The sequence below is a fragment of the Sciurus carolinensis genome, chromosome 13, assembly GCF_902686445.1.
Source record: "Sciurus carolinensis chromosome 13, mSciCar1.2, whole genome shotgun sequence".
In the NCBI taxonomy this organism is placed as follows: domain Eukaryota; kingdom Metazoa; phylum Chordata; class Mammalia; order Rodentia; family Sciuridae; genus Sciurus; species Sciurus carolinensis.
In genome coordinates this window covers 36,858,563-36,878,526 of record NC_062225.1, presented here as the reverse complement: position 1 = coordinate 36,878,526, position 19,964 = coordinate 36,858,563, and the positions used below count along the sequence as shown (strand labels likewise).

Genomic DNA, 19,964 nt, shown 5'->3' with positions numbered 1-19,964 from the left:
CCGCCCCCTGTCACAGTTCCGAAGTTATCTGGAGGAAAGTGAACTCTCCAGGATGGCAGTCCCCAAGGCCTCTGAGTGCTGCCTCCTTCCCTTGGCTTTTCTGATTGCCACCACAGTGATGCCTTGCTGCTCCCAAAGTAAGGTGAAGGTGAGGCTAGGGGCAAAGCCAGCACAAGGCAGGACTGGACAGAGGTCAGGAGGAGGGAAGCTTCTGGTACAGGACAGCATTCAGGTGTGGGAGTGCCTGAATGTGATTCCTGATGCCCCTAAGATCTGAGGCCTGGAAATCACATGAATTCACTTGTACATTATAATATTCATGGAAGATTTAGTATGTCAGTTACTAAGGAAGCAAAATTGATCAATACACCAATTCTGTTTTAAGAAGTTCTTTGTTGGAGCAGTTATACTCCTGGGGGAATATACAAAAATGTGCTAAGTATAGTGATAGAAATACCTGAAATTTTGGAGCCCTGAGAAAGGGCTTATAAGTCATCTGGTGGTAGAGGGAAATGTGGGTGCTCCAGGAACACATTATAAAGGAAGTGACATCTTGAAGGAGGTGAAGTGTCATAATGAGGAAAAGACAAAAGATGAGCAGCAACCATCTCCTCTTCTTCCTTAGAACAGCAGTACCCCCTTAGTTTTAGCTGGGTACATGGTAAGCCTCCTAGAAATGATATTTACCCTTGCAGCTGGGATGTGTTCCAAGTTTTGGCTAATGGACTACAAGAAGAAATGATACATGCAACTTCTGGATCACAATTTTCTAAGGAAACTGCTTTTCCTTGACCCTCCCTTTCTTCCTTCTCACTGGCTGGTCAAAGACATTAGTGGAGCAGACATCTAGTCCCTGAGATGGAAGTTATCTGTTGAGGCTGCAAGAGCCAGCCCGCTCATCCCTGAAAGAACTCATAATGCAGAATGAACTACCTGCCCTAGACAGGGCTTCTTCTGGGGTGTGAAGGGATAGTAAAGTGAATTTCACTTTGATTTTTCACTTTATTGAGAGTTTTATCATGGTATCATAACATGTACCCTTATTTATTTGATAGAGAAGGTGTTAAATCCTGACCCAGTCACCCTGCCTGCTGACATTGGTATATACGTGTTGAGGTGTCATGGTCACAAGGTGAGAACTTCACATATTCATCTGACCCAGTGACCACTTAACAAGTCAAGCATTGTCAGCCAAGCAGCAACAAATGGAGACTTTGTTTTTTCAATAGGAGACAAAAATGATCTTTGATTTTAAAAAAATTTAACTCATTTTTTCCTAGTCTTATCCCCAAACCCTGCCCATTGGCCAGGTATTAGGTTCCCTGCTGAACAGTAATGCTATCTTGTTAGAATCCATATTTGGATTCTAGTAGTCTTCTTTTCTTATCAAAGTTGGTTAGAGAAACGAAGATGGCCTTTGGCAATCTTGAGGGAGAGTGGGTTGGGGAAGGGAATAAATATGTGAACACAAGGCAAATGATCAAACAATTTGCAAATTTTAGTTGTACTGAAATCATCAGGGGAGTTTACTTAAAACTCAAGGGGTTGAGGGTGTGGCTCAGTGATAGACCACCTGCCTAGCATGTGGGAGGCCCTGGGATTAATCCCTCTATTACTGGGAAACAAACCAACAAAAGCCTCACATTCCCAGGTACCATGTCAAGAAATTCTGATTTAGAAGGTCTGGAATAGGATCTAGGAATCTACTTTTTCTTTTCCCCTTTCTTTCTTTCTTTCTTTTTTTTTTTTTTCTTTTCTTTTCTTTTTTCAAAACAAGATCTTGCTAGTTTGCTCAGGCTGGCTTCAAATTCCTGGGCTCAAGTGATTCTCCTGCCTTATCCTCCCCAGTAGCTGGGAATACAGGTGTTTGCTGCTGTGCCCAGTTTCAGGAATACACATTTTGAACACATACCACAGAGGAGTCTAGTGCAGGCATTCTGTAGCCCACACTTTGAAAAAACTTTGGTTTTCATTGTTTTGCATAAAAATTGTATTATTAAATTCAAAGTAGATAGTGAAAACAACCACTGACTTACTCTCAATTGAGAACATAAACCCCTGATCAATTTCTAGTTTTTCAGTGGTAATTCTAAGGATAATGGATAAACTGAGGATCTGTAATGCCACATATCACTCAGTCATTATTAGAAAAAGGGAATACAGATTCTTTAGAGGAGGATAAATTTAACAGATAAGCTGGATCTGAAGAGTTATTAGCACATTCAAATAGAAATGGTGAAGTGATGGGAACTGAAAACATTAAGCACACTCATATTATATAGTTCCTACAAGGCTTTGATATCTAGTAACAAAGATGTAGATGAGCTCTCATACATGTATTAACTTTAGTAGATTGTTAAACCGGTCCACTTCCTGGCCAAGAACGGTGGTCAAGGAGTTCAGGCGTCCTTGATGATCCTTAACAAAAAGGCTCTCAGAAGCACCCTCCATTTCCAGTGTTTCTGAAACAGAGAGATGACTCCTCGGATCAGTCTTCATTGATTTCTGTTCTCATTACATTCTAGTATCATGTGCTTATCTTAACATTTTTTTCTAAAATCAACTTCTTTCATTATGTAAGCCAGACATACATGGCTTAAATGTGACAATATTTCTATTATTTATAACTTTGGTGATTCATCTGTTTACATAGAAGAAATCACAGAAATGCAAGCTTAAATTCATTTGTATCAGAGGAAAAATGTGTGTGTGCATGTGTGTGTGTGTGTATGTGTGTGTGTGTGTACATAAAAAGCATTATACCAGAGCATTTTATTTCTCACCATGGATATTTTTATCTGTGCCAATATGTAGACTCTGACTCTGAGAGAGATGGATAGGTCCTTGATTGCTTATGTTAAATAAAGAGAGACTGTGCTGAGGAGAAGGAGGACATGAACCCAAAAGAGTAAAGCAAAACCTACTCCCTTTCATTTTGGATAACTATGGGGAGGAGGAGAAGAATTGAGAGAGAAGAGAAAGAAGCAGAAGACCAGCATGACTTAGTGGTACCTGCTAGCTTGAGTGAGGGGTTTGTCTGAAAGAATCTCCAAAGGTCACTTGGTTAGAGGGCATGAGGTTGTGTGCCTAGCTTTGCCTGAATGAGAGACTTCAGTGAATGAAGACTTCAGTGGCAAATGCTTGCAGGTCAAAGCACCTGTGTGATAGTTAAGGGCATTCTAGAGCTCAGAGAGGCCAGGGACCCATTCTCCCTTCTACCTTAGATTTGTAAGAGGTATACCTTAGAGGAATGTAAGCCTTGTTCTTCCCTGAATATCTATATTGTATTGAGGAAAGGAGAGTTTGGTGGTGGTAGACTGAAAGATGTGAGAGACTTAGCATCTATCCCAAGTTACTAAGCATTATTTAAAGGAATTAGTGGAATTATTAAACAGGTCCGTGGTTCTATCAGGATAAAAAAATTAGCTCATGTTTTCTCCCTATAATCCACCAAATGGAGACTGATGAAGAACCACATGAACCATAAAAAAGGAAGGAATTGCATTTTCCTTGCACATTTGAATAAAGTGGGGAATAAATAAGGGATTCCAAAATATGTGCATCAAATTCCTTCTTAACCACTCACAATTTGGCTGCTGGAGAAAGAAAAATTAACCAACAGTACAGATAATCCCATCTTTTGAGTCCACAGAACTGCAGTTACACATGCCTGGTATTCCCTGTCTACCATTCCCTTCAGTGACAATTCCAAACCTTCAGTTCTTTTGTTGAGCAAATTGCACCTCAGTCTCAGCAGACAAATTGCTTATTATTTCATAGTTAAAGTATAAGTTTTCTGAAACTTGAAGAGAAAAACCTCCTTAGTGTCATTGGGACTCAATGAAACAAGTTCATGACCTCTGTAGTCAGTCATTTGTCTATCCATCTCTTTTCCATTCAGTTTTCTATAAATTGCTTCCCAAAATAACTGTCTCTGCTTTAACATCATTAATCAGAACTCTCTCCCCAGTAGACCTTTTTTTTTTTTTTGAGGGCTTGCTCCTCAGAGGCAGAGGTCACATGGTTGAGATCATGTTCTGAGGTCACATGTTCTAGGTCACATGGTTGCTTTTCTTCTGCGGGTCTTAAGTGTATTGTCAGGACTCAGTCATTTTCTTTTTCCTATTATCGCTTCCAATCATGAGCAATAGATTTTGGAGTATAAATCCATGGGCAATCTAAGAAAAGTATGAGTGTGGATCTCTTGTGATCATTCAGACAGGCTCCTCAACTCATTAGAAATCAAGGTAAAAATAACTTAGCAATTTCTCCTGAATGGGGAAAAATGACAGGACTGTTCAGTTGAACCTCAAATGATGATGGAAATGCCCAACATGGTAGTACTTGAAATGTGAACATTACAACTGAGGAATTAAATTTTAAATTTATTTAATCTAAGTTTTGATTTAAGTAGCCACATATGGCTAGTGGTTACTGCCCTGAACAGGGCAGGTCTAGAAATTTTAGAATCACGAAGCCAAGGAAAACTTGGGACAAAGTCTGGTTAAAGTTACAAGGGGCTAGAAACCAATTGGCTCTTGGCAATGTATGTTGGCATCTGTATGTTGAAAAAATGTAGGCTTCTAGTTTAAAAATGGAAAACTCCATGTCACACAAGCTCTCTTGGCAAAGCAAAGTCTAAATAATGGTGGAATGAGACGGACATCATTACCCTATATACATGTATGATTACACAAATGGTATGAATCTGTATTGTGCGCAACCATAGAAATGAAAAGATGTACCCCATTTGTGTACAATGAATCAAAATGCAGTCTGTAAAAATTAAAAAAAAAAACATAAAAAAAGGTCTGAACATCTGTCTACCACTCAATTATCTGAGTTAACTCCTACAACTCCCATTATATACAGATGCAAGGAATTATTTATTACCTGGAACTCTGGTCCAGACAGAAGCAACAAGCTCTTGGACAATTTCATCATTGCTTTTCCCCTCTCCGCCAGCAGATGATCTTGGCTGAACATCAAGTATGGTGTTGATTAAAGTGTTGGTTTCTTTGTACTGTAATCATGATAAGACACAGAACAGTGAAGACTCAAATTTCCAGAGTAATTTGTAGCACATATAGCTTACCTATAGAAATAAGGAAAGCTCTAAAAAATAGGTACATTTAATTTAATTTAATTTAATTTAACTTAATGGCAGTAATGCTTAACTTGAGATGTATCCTGTTAACAAATTTTTAAGTGTACATTGCTATTGATTATAGATAAAATGCTGTATGCTCTCTAGAGTTTATTCATCTTGTGTTATTTCTTCTTCATGCTTGTTGATTAGTAAGAAAGATAACAGTTATCTTACTAACAATAATCATTTCATTGACTTTGTCCAGTATATTGTTGATCAGTTGGATCTTGTCTACAACTTTAGATTGGGCTCTCTAAGGCAAAGTACTTTTCTTGGCAAAGTACTTCAATTCCTTCTTCATAAAAACAAACAAATAGGGCTGGGGATATAGCTCAGTAGGTAGAGTGCTTGCCTTGCAAGCACAAGGCCCTGGGTTCAATCCCCAGCACCAAAAAAAAAAAAAAAAAAAAACCCAAAAAACAAAACAAAACAAACAAAAAAACAAATATACAGCAACAAAGCCTCACTAGCCTTTTGTGGCAAATTAATCATAGCATGAAGCTGTGGGCTGAATGAGCAGTGGTCAAAACACCACTGACAAAAAAAAAAAAAAAAACAAAACAAAAATAACTCCTGAGCTTGGACAGCAAACCTTAGAAAACTTCTATTTTGGCTTTAACCCTGCTCCCAGAATCATCTTTTCCCTTTCCTTCTTTTTTATAGGAAAGTGGAGGTTCTTCTGCAGAATGACAGACCTGGCATCAGGACAGGTTCAGGCTACCTCCATTTCTGGGCCCATGTTGTACCTCAAGAACAGAACAGCTTTGACCAAGCAGAAATTTGAGTTCTATGACAACTGGTTCTAAATATTACTTGTTAGGGGGATAAGCAAAGGAAAGAGTGGAATGAATCTGACACAGTTTTCCCACGTACCTATGTGAAAACAACACAGTGAATCCCACCACCCTGTATATACATAAGAAAGGGACTCTAACTAGAATAAGATATAATCTATGCTTGTATAATTATATCAGAATGGATTCTGCTGTCACATATAACTAAAAAGAACCAATAAAAATAAAAATAAGGGGAGATCCAAATGGCAGACTAGAGGGTGACTGCATCTCCCGTCGCTCCAGAACCCAGGATTCAAGAAGGGGAGGTATTGAGAGACTCGGACCAACATAGAGCCGCGGGGTAAGTGTCTCCCACCGGGTGAAGCTCGACCCAGGCGGCAGGCCCGGACAGGGGCGGCTTCTCGGAGCAAGGGCAGGGCAGCCAGAGACTTCCCCAAGCAGCCCTGCTCCCTCCGGCAGCAGGCTCCATCCACAGCCAGCTTCTTGCAGCAGGCTGCCCAGTGAGAGCTTTTCCACACAGAGCCAACCCCAAGCCACGGACCGAGCAGCGGGCCCTGGCCCACAGGCGGCTTCTGGGACCAGGGCACGGCAGACAGAGACTTCCCCAAGCAGCCCTGCTCCCTCTGGCGGCAGGCTCCATCCACAGCCAGCTTCTTGGAGCAGGCCACATAGTGAGAGCTTTTCCACACAGAGCCAACCCCAAAACCTGAACCCAGTGGCAGGTACTGGCCTGCAGGTGACTTCTGGGACCAAGGCAGGACAGGGAGAGGCTTTCCCCTAGCAGCCTGGCTCCCCCAGGTGGGGGCAGGCCTTGTCTATAGCCAGCTTCTAGGAGCAGGATGGCCCAGTGAGAGGATTTCCATGCAGAACCAGTTCCCAGCCCTGGACCCAGTAGCGGGCTAGGGGCAACTTTCTTCAGAAGCACTGCATTATCAAGGTTCTCTAAGACTTTAGGCTACTGAAGGCTTGGAGGTGATATACTGGAAATCTACAGGGACACTATAAGCCAAAGAGGAAATCTGCAATATCTCAGAGTCCCACTGATATCTGACCAATATGAGAAAACAAGGGAAGAAAATGTTCCAAACACACCTAGATACTATATCAATAAAACCCAATGACAGCACAGCAGAAGAAATGTCAGAAAGGGAGTTCAGAATGTACATAATTAAAACAATCAGGGAAGCAAACGAGGAGATGAAAGAGCAAATGCAGGCATTGAAGAAAGAGATGAAAGAGCAAATGCAGGCATTAAAAGATCGCACCAATCAACAGTTAAAAGACCAAATACGGGAAGCAAGAGATCATTTCAATAGTTAGAGATACTGAAAAACAAACAAACAGAAATCCTTGAAATGAAGAAAACAATAAACCAAGTTAAAAACTCCATAGAAAGCATAATCAATAGGATAGAACACCTGGAAGATAGAACCTCACACATTGAAGAAAAAATATTTAATCTTGAAAACAAAGTTGAACAAACAGAGAAGATGGTAAGAAATCATGAACAGAATCTACAAGAATTATGGGATATCATGATGAGGCCAAATTTAAGAATTATTGGGATTGAGGAAGGCACAGAGAAACAAACCAAAGGAATGAACAATCTATTCAATGAAATAATATCAGAAAATTTCCCAAATCTGAAGAATGAAATGGAAAACCAGGTACAAGAGACTTATAGGACTCCAAATATACAAAATTACAACAGACCCACACCAAGGCACATTATTATGAAAATACCTAACATACAAAATAAAGACAGAATTTTAAAGACTGCAAGAGAAAAGAATCAAATTACATTCAGGGAAAATCCAATAAGAATATCAGCAGATTTTTCAACCCAGACCCTAAAAGCTAGAAGGGCCTGGAACAATATTTACCAAGCCCTGAAAGAAAACGGATGCCAACCAAGAATCTTATACCCAGCAAAACTTACTTTCAGATTTGACAACGAAATAAGATCCTTCCATGATAAACAAAAGCTAAAGGAATTTACAAAAAGAAAGCTGGCACTACAGAACATTCTCAGCAAAATATTCCATGAGGAAGAGATGAAAAACAATGATGCAAATCAGCAATGGGAGGAACTAGCCTAAAGGAATAGCCAAATAAAGGAGAAACCAAATCATGTCAAAAAACAAAAATGAGTCAAATGACTGGGAATACAAATCATATCACAATAATAACCCTGAATGTTAATGGCCTGAACCCATCAATCAAAAGACATAGACTGGCAGATTGAATTAAAAAGAAAAATCCAACAATATGCTGCCTGCAAGAGACTCATCTCATAGAAAAAGATACCCACAGACTAAAGGTGCAAGGATGGGAAAAAACATACCATGCACACGGACACAGCAAAAAAGCTGGAGTATCCATCCTCATATCAAATAATGTGGACTTCAAGCCAAAACTAGTCAGAAGGGATAAAGAAGGACATTACATACTGCTTAAGGGAAGCATAAATCAGCAAGACATAACAATCATGAATATCTATGCCCCGAACATTGGCTCATCCATGTACATCAAACAAATCCTTCTTAATTCCAGAAATCAAATAGACCACAACACAATAATACTAGGCGATTTTAACACACCTCTCTCACCACTGGATAGATCCTCCAAACAAAAATTGAATAAAGAAACCATAGAATCTCAATAACACAATCAACAATTTAGACTTAACCAACATATATAGAATATACCATCCAACGAAGAACAAATACACTTTCTTCTCAGCAGCACATGGATCCTTCTCTAAAATAGACCATATTTTATGCCACAAAGCTACTGTTAGCAAATACAAGAAGATAGAGATACTACCTTGTATTCTATCAGATCATAATGGATTGAAATTAGAAATAAATGACAGAATTAAAAACAGAAACTTCTCCAATACCTGGAGATTAAATAATATGCTATTATATGATGAATGGATAACAGAAGACATCAGGAGGGAAATAAAAAAATTCTTAGAAGTAAATGAGAACAAAGACACATCATATCAAAATCTCTGGGACACTATGAAAGCAGTACTTAGAGGAAAATTTATTTCATGGGGTGCATTCAACAAAAGAAGTAAAACTCAACCAATAAACGACCTAACACTACAGCTCAAAGCCCTAGAAAAAGAAGAACAGACCAACACCAAAAGTAGTAGAAGACAGGAAATAGTTAAAATCAGAGCCGAAATCAATGAATCTGAAACAAAAGAAACAATTGAAAAAATTAACAAAATAAATAGTTGGCTCTTTGAAAAAATAAACAAAATTGATAAACCCTTAGCCACACTAACAAAGAGAAAGAGGGAGAAAACTCAAATTACTAAAATCTGGAATGAACAAGGAAATATCACAACAGACACGAGTGAAATACAAAACATAAAAATTAGAAGCTATTTTGAAAATCTATATTCCAACAAACAGAAAACCTTGAAGACATCAACAAGTTTCTAGAGACATATGAATTACCTAAATTGAACCAGGAGGACATACGCAACTTAAACAAATCAATTTCAAGCAATGAAATAGAAGAAGTCATCAAAAGCCTACCAACAAAGAAAAGTACAGGACCAAATGGGTTCTCAGCAGAGTTCTACAAAACCTTTAAAGAAGAGCTCATTCCAATACTTCTCAAAGTATTCCATGAACTAGAAGAGGAGGGAACCCTCCCAAACTCATTCTATGAAGCCAATATAACCCTGATACCTAAACCAGACAGAGATACATCAAGGAAAGAAAATTTCAGACCAATATCCTTAATGAACATAATGCAAAAATTCTCAACAAAATTTTAGCAAATCGCATGGTATTGGCACCAAAATAGACATGTAGATCAATGGTACAGAATAGAGGACATGGACACAAACTCAAATAAATACAATTTTCTCATATTAGACAAAGGTGCCAAAAATATGCAATGGAGAAAAGATAGCCTCTTCAGCAAATGGTGCTGGGAAAACTGGAAATTCATATGTAACAGAATGAAACTAAACCCCTATCTCTCACCCTGCACAAAACTCAACTCAAAATGAATCAAGGACCTCGGAATCAGACCAGAGACCCTGCATCTTATAGAAGAAAAAGTAGGTCCAAATCTTCAACATGTTGACTTAGGATCAGACTTCCTCAACAGGACTCCCATAGCACAAGAAATCAAAGCAAGAATCAACAACTGGGATAGATTCAAACTAAAAAGCTTTTTCTCAGCAAAGAAAACTATCAGTAATGTGAAGAGAGAGCCTACAGAGTGGGAGAAAATCTTTGCCACTCATACTTCAGATAGAGCGCTAATTTCCAGAATCTATAAAGAACTCAAAACACTCTACACCAAGAATACAAATAACCCAATCAACAAATGGGCTAAAAGAAATGAACAGACACTTCACAGAAGAAGATCTACAAGCAATCAACAGATATATGAAAAAATGTTCAACATTTCTAGTAATAAGAGAAATGCAAATCAAAACCACCCTAAGATTCCATCTCACCCCAATTAGAATGGCGATTTTCAAGAATACAAGCAACAATAGGTGTTGGCGAGGATGCGGGAAAAAGGTACACTCATACATTGCTGGTGGGGTTGCAAATTAGTGCAGTCACTCTGGAAAGCAGTATGGAGATTCCTCAGAAAGCTTGGAATAGAACCACCATTTGACCCAGCTATCCCACTCCTTGGCCTATACCCAAAGGACTTAAAATCAGCATACTACAGTGATGCAGCCACATCAATGTTCATAGCTGCTCAATTCACAATAGCCAGATTGTGAAACCAACCTAGATGTCCTTCAATTGATGAATGGATAAAGAAACTGTGGCATATATATACAATGGAATATTACTCCATCATAAAGAATGATAAAATTATGGCATTTGCGGGCAAATGGATGAAATTGGAGAATATCATGCTAAGTGATATAAGCCAATCTCAAAAACCCAAAAGACGAATGATCTCGCTGATAAGTGGATGATGACACATAATGGGACATGGGAGGGGTTAGTGTTAGGGTTAGGGTTAGATTTAGGGTGATGGTTAGGGAACGTGGCAAGAATGGAAGAAGGAAGGACTGTATAGAGGGAATAGAGGGGTGGGAGGGGTGGGGGAAGGGGAAAAAATAACAGAATGAATCAAACAAAATTACCCTATGTAAATTTATGCTTACACAAATGGTATGCCTTTACTCCATGTACAAACAGAGAAACAACATGTATCCCATTTGTTTACAATAAAAAAATTTAAAAAAAAGAAAATAAGAATATAAAAACAAATTTTCTGATTAAAACATACAAAAGATTACTTGTCAGGCATGGGGATACCATCACGCTGCCTTTAGCGACTCATAAATACAGCTGACTTGGCTCCACTGTCCAAGCAGAACTGGATGTTTGGGATAGCAACCTTGATCTTCTGGTTGTTATCTGACTCTTATTCATAGGGGCATTTTAATTCATTCTCATAACAACACACTTCCCCTCACATTCACCTTGTTCAGAGTTAGCTGTTGGAAAGTGACATTTCGGCAATATTGTGCAGTGCTGGGATTCAGAAAGCAGGAGGGATGGCTAACAACATGTGCTGTGAATGTGTAGACCAATCTCCTTCCCTGACTATTCCCAGTCCTTTATTAGTTTCTGATAGGCATCTATATAACTTGCTGGGTAAAAGAAGAAATAATCTATATATTTTGTGCTAAGACTTTATTGATTGCAACAGGCAGAATTACCTAATCTAATGTGCATCTCAGATGAATGGTAGGAGAATATGCTACTCCAAAATAAGCCACTTTGACCTAAGGATTGCCATAAAGTAAAGGCCACTTGGAAAATAGCAGATGGAGGGACATTCTATTATCTCCCCTTTTCTTTCTGAATACAAAATATAAAATATCCTTATATTAAAGATGCCCTCCCTGTACCAGGAGAAAAGAGACATTCTCATAGTCAAAAGCCTGTTGTACAAACAGACCTTGACCATACTAATCTTGTTTCACCACCCAGCATAATTAAGTTACTTTCCTATAATTGCCTCTCTTTGCTCAACCTAACACATAGGCATGTGAGTTTTACCAGTTCTTTAAGGTTTCATTTCCTTATTGAAATGAAAGTTTATATTAAATTGTAAGCTTTTTTCCTGTTAATCTATATTATATCTATTTAATTCTTAGGCACTAAGAGTATAGAAATAAAATTTTGCCTTCCCTACAGAGGCATGAATGGATCTAATAACACTCTCTCTTGTTCAAGCTTTCAACTCTTTCTCTCTACATGGCTCTTGTTCTTTCCTAATGCATGTGAGTTTCTTCCATGTGGTAGATGGGAAGAGGTGAGTGTCAGGAACAAGGTCACAGATGGCTGCAGATATATAGCATTCTAGCCAGTGATTCTAGAGGAAAGAAAGTGCCCTTCTGCCAACCTGTATCAGTGTATGCTGTCTCAGGAAAAGACTGTCATTCATCTAGCTTAGTCATGTGTGTACTTCTTGGACCAGTTAGAGTGGCTAAGAGATGAAGCACTGCCTTTGGCCAGGCCTGTGTCACACACCCACCTTTGTCGAGGTAGAGGGTGGTTGGAAGTCTTATCAGGATGTTTGTGCAATGGGAAAGGGACAATTGCCCCAAAGGAAAGAGGTTAGGGTGGGGCATGTATTAATCCAGTAAAAGGGAGGAATGGAGCCTGCATAGAAAAAACATAACTGGTGGCTCACTATATACCTTCTCTCCCAGTCATTCTGAAACCAATGGAAAACACAAAAATCTACATTCCTGGTACACTGTGCCAAGGACTTTACCCCTACCAACTGTGCTGTCTTTCTGCTATTAGCCTTACCATATCTGCACTCAGTTTTTCTTTCTCATACTCTGCCTTTTCACCTCACTCTCCCTTTTCCCTTCCACAACAATCAGAGAGGAAAAAATATTGACAGTAGGTTTAGCCACCAATTTTTTTCTCCTGAAAATAGGATTTAAAAAAAATATATGATTCATTATCCTAACTCCCTGCTGAAAGGCAAAACAATTTCACTGGTAGAGAACATGAAATAAGGTGTCAGAACAATGACCTTTTTGTGGTCTTTCTTTTGTTTTTGTTTTTTGTTTTTTGTTACTGGGGATTAAACCCAAGGCCGTGTGCATGCAAGGCAAGCACTCTACCAACTGAGCTATATTCCCCAGCCCTCCGCTGTTGTTTTGTATGGATTCCTTGTTGCCTAGGCAAACTTCATGCTCTAACACTTACAGAGGAAAAAATTTATGTGGAAAAAAGATCCCCTTAGCCTTGTGAAGCTAAATATAGTCCTTAAACTTTAAAGTTGTCCAGAGCTCCCAGGGACACACACTTTATTTCAAGGCTTTGGTTCACCATGGATATCTGTGCATGGTGAATGATGAACCTGGAAGAGTAGGCAATGCCCAGGTCAGGAGAGATCCTCAAGTGCCTCAAGGTAATGGTGTAACATCAAAAGGTCTTGAATAGAGGAGTAAAATAATCTGATTTGTTCTTTGGACCCACAGCTGGGTACTGCAAACATGCTTTCAATGAACAATGTTTTAATTTATCTGCTTTGGGCATTTGCAACTATACTTGTACCGATCACGATATGCAGTTTCACTTGAAAAAGAGTTTGATTTTTTAAAATACATTTCTGGACTTTTATCATTTAATCGTGTATAGATTTAAGCTTTTGTATAGCATGTGACAAAAGTACTCAGTATGGAGGGAGAAGGGCAGCAGAGAAAGACTATGGTGTTATCCAAATCCCCATGTTCTGATGAGTGTGAGCAGGAAGATTATTGTTGTGGTTTAAATAAGAAGTGTCCCCCAAAAGTTCATGTTGTCAGACAACGTAAACATTTTCAGAGGTAAAACAATTAGATTATGAGAAGTATAACCTAATCAGTGGATCCTTATCCACTGATATGTGTTAATTGAGTGGGAGCTGTAGGCAGGTGGAGTGTTGCCTTTGGGGTTTATATTTTGTCTTCAGTGAGTGTGCTCTCTGTGCTTCCTGGTTGCCAGGTCCTGAGCTGCCTTCCTTTATCACACCCTTCCACCATGATGTACTACCTCACGTCAGGCCCAGAACTATGGAGTCAGCCAACCATGGACTAAACCTCTGAAACCAAAATAAATTTTCGCTCCTCTATGTTGTGATCGTTAGGTATTTTGGTCACAGCAATGAAAAACCTGACTAAAGCAATTATGGACTAAGCAGGAGGCCTGGGGATGGAGGAAATGGAAGGGGTTGGCTGGTGATAGAAAAAATACATGATCTTAGGATTCTGTAAAGGATCCAGAGAGAGCTGTCTAAATTGGAGCCACAGCTGAATGCAAGGTGAAACAATTACATATTTACTTAAGGATATTGTAAGTCACAAAGCTAGTGAGGTGCCAATTGATGTTTTGAATTTATATATACAACATACATAAATGTTTTCATTTGAAAGACCACATACCTGGTAAACTAGGTTGGCATTTTCATGCATTCCAAAAATTTCTGGATCATCTATCAAAGGCAGATTTTCAATGTAGTCCTTAAATTCTTGTAAGCTGTCAGCCAAGGGTGCAAAATATATGCCTGTAATTAAAAACAGAAGAAAAACACATCTCAAAAAAACTGACTCTGTATTGCCAAGTTTGGTGGTTCTCTGCCTCATTCAGATGATATCTGCCTCTTGTGAAAAGGGGATTGTTTCCCCTAAATCTCCTTGCTTTCACTGATGTGTCTAGTTTATTGTTTCTTGACACCTTGAGCATCAGATTAGTGTCTTAACTTTCCAAGGTGTCTCCTCCAGAATGTTTAAATATTCTGAGAATCTAGGGACACAGTGCTGAAAGATATGACTTGTTAAGAGCTCAAATTTATGCTTGTGTTAGAAATACTTTCACATTTCATTTGATAAACAGTGATGACCTTCTCTAGTTCCTCAAAGCAAATGCTATGTTTGCAAAACATTGAAATATAGGGTTACTCAATTTTTCCTAGTAATGACAAGATACAACTTGAAATGTAATCAGTGATTTACAACTCAGTGGTAGAAGCTCTTATAAGCTTACTATCCTAATCTGATTGTTCCCTCCAAGGGGGTTAGGACAATTAATTTATCTGCTTTGACCCCTGATGAGCTATTACTAATCCATACATCTGTTTTTTAAATTAAATTTGCCATATTAGAAATTTTCTTTAATTACATTAAAAATATAACTTTGAAAACATATTTAGACATAATAAAAACAACTTTAATGCAGAAATAATTCAAAGTGGTTTCTGTAAAATATTTATCTTTGTGCATTTACTATCAAACCAGCTTTGAAGGTATCAAGTGTGGGGGTGGATTGAGTTGCAAAGATTAGACACAGCGGGCCCTGGATGGAAAACCAAAAGATGTTGTCAATGGCTTCTTGAGAAAGGTCTTTTTCATAATGTTGAAGTGTCATTCACCTGATTCAGAATATTGATAATTATCTTCTAATGTTTCAGGAGAAAAAAATCTTTTCAAGACAGTACGAAGGCATCTTTGATCCCATGCGTCTGTAACTCTACCACCATATGTAATTTCACCTGAAAAGGAGTTTGCATTATTAAATATATAATTTTTTAAATTGACAAACAAAGCTGAATTATAATGGGTTTGTTTGGTACTGAAAATGGAAAAAGCACATTAAAATTTCCTCCCACTACCCCCTCAAAAAAAGAATGAAAGTCAATTTTTAAAAAGCAAAAAAAAAAAAAAAAAAAAAAAAAAATCTAGTACACATACTTTACCCTAATAATTTTGCTTTTTCCAAGTAAAAGAAACTAAAGACACTGATCTCTATTTATATAATTTTTCCTTTTTCTTGTTTTGCTTCAAAAATATTGATTTTGGTCTTATCCCATTCTTGACTGCAGCATTCTAAAATGTACACACTTTGCATGAAATAGTTCTTCTACTTAAGGTCCACGAATAAAATGGAACCAAACATCTGTAGCCATTCAAGTTCTATACATACCTTATAATTATTGCTATCAAGTTATGGAGGAAAGAGATCCAAGATGACATAGAGAACTTGCCTCACAGAAATTATGATAGGGGGAATTAAAACTTATTGGTATACTGTCTCTCTATTCATAAAGAAGCTACTTTCAGCATGCTTCATTGTTATCCCAAAACTATGAGTAGGAAGGAATCATACTGAAATGATATCTAATGCTGATATAATTCCTTGGATTCCAGATTCACTGCTACAAGTCATCCTTCATCATTGTAGGGTTTCTGACAGGATTTCACCCATGATACTAATAGTGTTGCTGTGAGGATTTAATTTACTAATTCATGAGAAATTTTTACAATAGTGCCTGGCATGTAGCAAAAGCAATGTGTTTTCTGTACTATTATTATCTGGGAAGACATCTTTCCAATTTTCTATGGGTAAATATTGACATGATGTGCTTATCGCAATCTTAAAGTCACAAAGGGAACTTCAGGAGGCATCATTACCACCACTAAACACAGGGAGAGGATGCTATCTTCTAAGGGTCAGGTAGGGGTGAATCAACAACTCTGTGGTCCACAGTAGATGCCCTGGCCATGTGGATATACTGACCAGTAATATAAATCAGTGCATCCCAGGGAATCTTTCCATCCTGGCAGTAAAGGTTGAGGTTCAGTAGAGCACATTCCCTATCACTGTCATTAAATTCATAGCAGATATTCCATCCAAGGGGGCCAAACTTCTTTCTCTCCTGGAATGGAAAATAAAAATAGTCTGACAAAGTTTGATAAAATTAATTATGTGTAAAATAGTGAAAAATAAATGGCTAACATTAAAACTGGGATTCCTGCACTCAAAATCAGTTAAAGTCATGCAGTTCAGCCTCAACTAGGCTTTCACCAAATAGGAGAATCACATCTTTCTTCAATACTGAACCCTCCCCCATATTTACAAAAGAAAATCTGTTATTACTGGAAATTCAACAGATTTGGTAAAAAGAAAATCTGTTTTTCAGGGTAAATAAAATATTTCTTATAGAAGAGGAAAAATAATCCCACCTAGAATATTTTGGCATAAAAATACTGATGCTATAATTATACATTTGGTGAGAGAGAACTACTCCCTACTCTTTTAAAGAGGTTTATTCAAAGCTTTCTGCCTTGCTATACTATCACGTTCCCTCTGCCCGCAGAGAGAGACACGACAAACGTCTGAAGCTTTGGAAGTATATTGCGTACAGTCTTCCTTTCTTTCCTTCTTATCTATCCCTTTCTCTCGTTCTCTTTCCCTCTCCTGCACTTCACTCTTCTCCCGCTGGGCTCTCGCCTGCTCCGGCCGCTTTGTTTCTCCCACTCGGCTCACGCCCGCTTGCACGCCTCTACTCCCAGCTTCTACTCCTACTCTCAGGTTCTTCTCTCTTTTCTTTCTCTTGCACTCTTTCCCTCCGCTTAACTCTCGCCTGCTCCGGTCGTTCCGCTTCTCCGCTTCTACCCCTACTCTCAGCCTCTTATTCTCTCAGCTTCTGCTCTCAGCTTCTGCTCTCAGCTTCTTCCCTCAGCCTCTGCTCTCAGCTTCTGCTCCCACTCCCAGCTTCTTCTTCTCCCAGCTTCCTCTCTCAGCCTCTGCTCTCAGCTTCTTCTCTCAGCTTCTGCCCTCAGCTCCTGCTCTCAGCTTCTGCTCCTACTCCCAGCTTCTTCTGCTACTCCCCCGCCCATCAAGCTTATATACACTTCAACCAATCAGGGGAGAGCACACGAGGTAAACGCGCGGACAGCTGCAGGTATAGAATAGGTAAACGAGGGGGGCATGCTCTAATCACATCGTTAACTAGCCAATCATTGGAATTCTCTGGTTGTTTACTGTATGGCTGGCCGCTTTTGGCTCAGCGCCAGGCGCCATCTTGACCGTGCCCAAGGCTGGGGGTCCCAGAAACCCCGACACTATACTATGTTGGTTACATAATGACTTCTCCATGGGAATGTTTAAAAAGAAAATGGTGCACATAATCTTAAACTTTGTTTTATGACATCCTTTCCTCTTTGTTATTTTCTTATCCTACCTTAATTTCTTAATTCTAAACTGATAATCATTTCCAAGTTCCTTTCTCTTGATCTCAAATTTTCACTAAATTTTAAACTACCTCCTCATCTTAGCAGCTTTTGTTAGTGGAACAGCGAAAGAGCTCCTGATACCTGATTTCCAACCTCTCAGATCTCTTGAAGGACCTTTTTGTTTATCTATCCCATACTTTACACTTTTAATCTTCTTGTTTTTCTTTACTGATTCTTTCTCTATAGAACACACAAAGTTGAAGACTGGGACACCAGTCTAATGAAGACACCACCTAATAATATGTAGTTGGAGAGTCAGAACTAGAATACAAGGTCACAGGAATGGATACCAGACCAAGCAGAGTTTGAGACAGAGGGAAGGAGACTGTTGCTGGGTTAAAGGTCATCTTTTGGGGGATTTGGGGCTTCAGTAATAGGTGGGGAAGGAACCACTAAGGTTGGTGAGTCCACTCAAAGGAACAAATCAGAGTGAAATTATTGTAAAATTAATATGGAGGTCTTGATGGTTGACAAAAATATATGAGCGAAGAGGAAGAATAAAAAATAATCCTGATGTTCTGATTTTGGGTAATTGAGAGAATGGGACCACTGATTTTAGAACCAGAGACTGAAGGGGAAGCGGATTTGGAGTGTGAGACCAAGTAAAGGAGATGGGTTTTGTGCTTGTTGAATTGGCCCTACTGCATTGATTCAGGTGATGGTGTTCTGTAGGCATATAGCATGTAGGTGGGAGCAACAGCTGTGAGATACTGATGCAAACTGAGTATATAGATCAGTGGTTGAATTAAAAGAACTTGGGTTCAAATCTAGAATCCCTCAGTGTTTCACAGTGCCATTGTAAGCTTTCACTTATTTTTTTACTACTTATTTATTTATAACATAATACACATCTTTGTTGCTATTAAATGGCAGAATTGGATATACCTGAATAATTGCATGAAAGAAGCAAATGCCAAATATTATTTGTCTCCATTTTTTTCCAAGGATATTTTCTTCAAAAAATGAAGCTGTCATTTCAGTAAACGCTCGCCTGATATTTGCACGTAACCCTTTTGGAGGCTCATTAGTTACCTGGATTAAGGTAGAGAAGAGAGGGTGATTTGTAGATTTGCATTATTTCTGAATAATACACATAGACTGAAGACACTGAGATAATCTATCTAACTTTCCCATGGAGGCCTTCCTCTCATGCGCAAGCCTACTTTGTGTCTTGTTCAGCCACAGTCCAGGGAGAATATGGCTTGGAGGGGTCCTCAGACCTTGAACGTCAGAAGCATCTGCACAAGAACCTCAGACATTTCCATTTGGTGCTCATTTTTCTAAACAGGGCCAGAAAGCATGCTAAGGTTTTCTCCTTTGGATTTTTCAGTCATCTCAAAATATGACATTGTCCCAAACTTTGTCCCATGACATGGGGCAAGGAGGAAAGAAGCACCTCTTAGTCCTCTTACCTTCCCACATATTGGAAACTTTCTGCATTGAAATTCAGCAGCTATACCACCTGCAGGCCTTCCTCTCAAATCAAATGCTGAAACATTCATTCCCTTTCTTGGGGGAGAGGATAAGTTCTCATCACTGTACACTTAACATTTTCTTGTGAAGGGTAAGAGCTGGAAGAATTGAATGACAAATAGGACTAGAACATGTAAAGATGGTCACTGTCTTGGGACCTAATTTCGCCTGCTTGCTATCAGTTGAAAGGGTATTGACATCTGCCTTTACACCCTGACCACACAAACTTCAACATTGTTCTGTGCAGGGTCTGAGCTCCCTGGAGCCTCTAGACAAACACTCAGAGACCAACTATTCCCATTCCATATGCATACTTTACCTTGACAGAATTCTGAAGAACTGTAACAGGAAATGTACTACTAGGCATAGAGCTTAGAAAAAGTCGAAAAGTGTCCTTGATAACATGACCTATTTGGAACAAAGACAAAACAACAAGAAAGGAAAATGTTTAGCTTGTAGTAGC

At 38.9% G+C, this 19,964-nt stretch overlaps 1 protein-coding gene across 1 annotated transcript in view; it reads right to left on the bottom strand.

The window, feature by feature from the left end:
* Positions 1 to 19,964, bottom strand: part of LOC124962941 (dynein axonemal heavy chain 6-like) — a 292,982-nt gene that overhangs the window by 32,147 nt on the left and 240,871 nt on the right. The window contains 7 exon segments of the mRNA XM_047522202.1: positions 2,335 to 2,462; positions 4,894 to 5,023; positions 14,399 to 14,520; positions 15,385 to 15,504; positions 16,530 to 16,668; positions 18,914 to 19,060; positions 19,821 to 19,909. Of these exon segments, the coding sequence (XP_047378158.1) occupies positions 2,335 to 2,462; positions 4,894 to 5,023; positions 14,399 to 14,520; positions 15,385 to 15,504; positions 16,530 to 16,668; positions 18,914 to 19,060; positions 19,821 to 19,909 (875 nt within the window).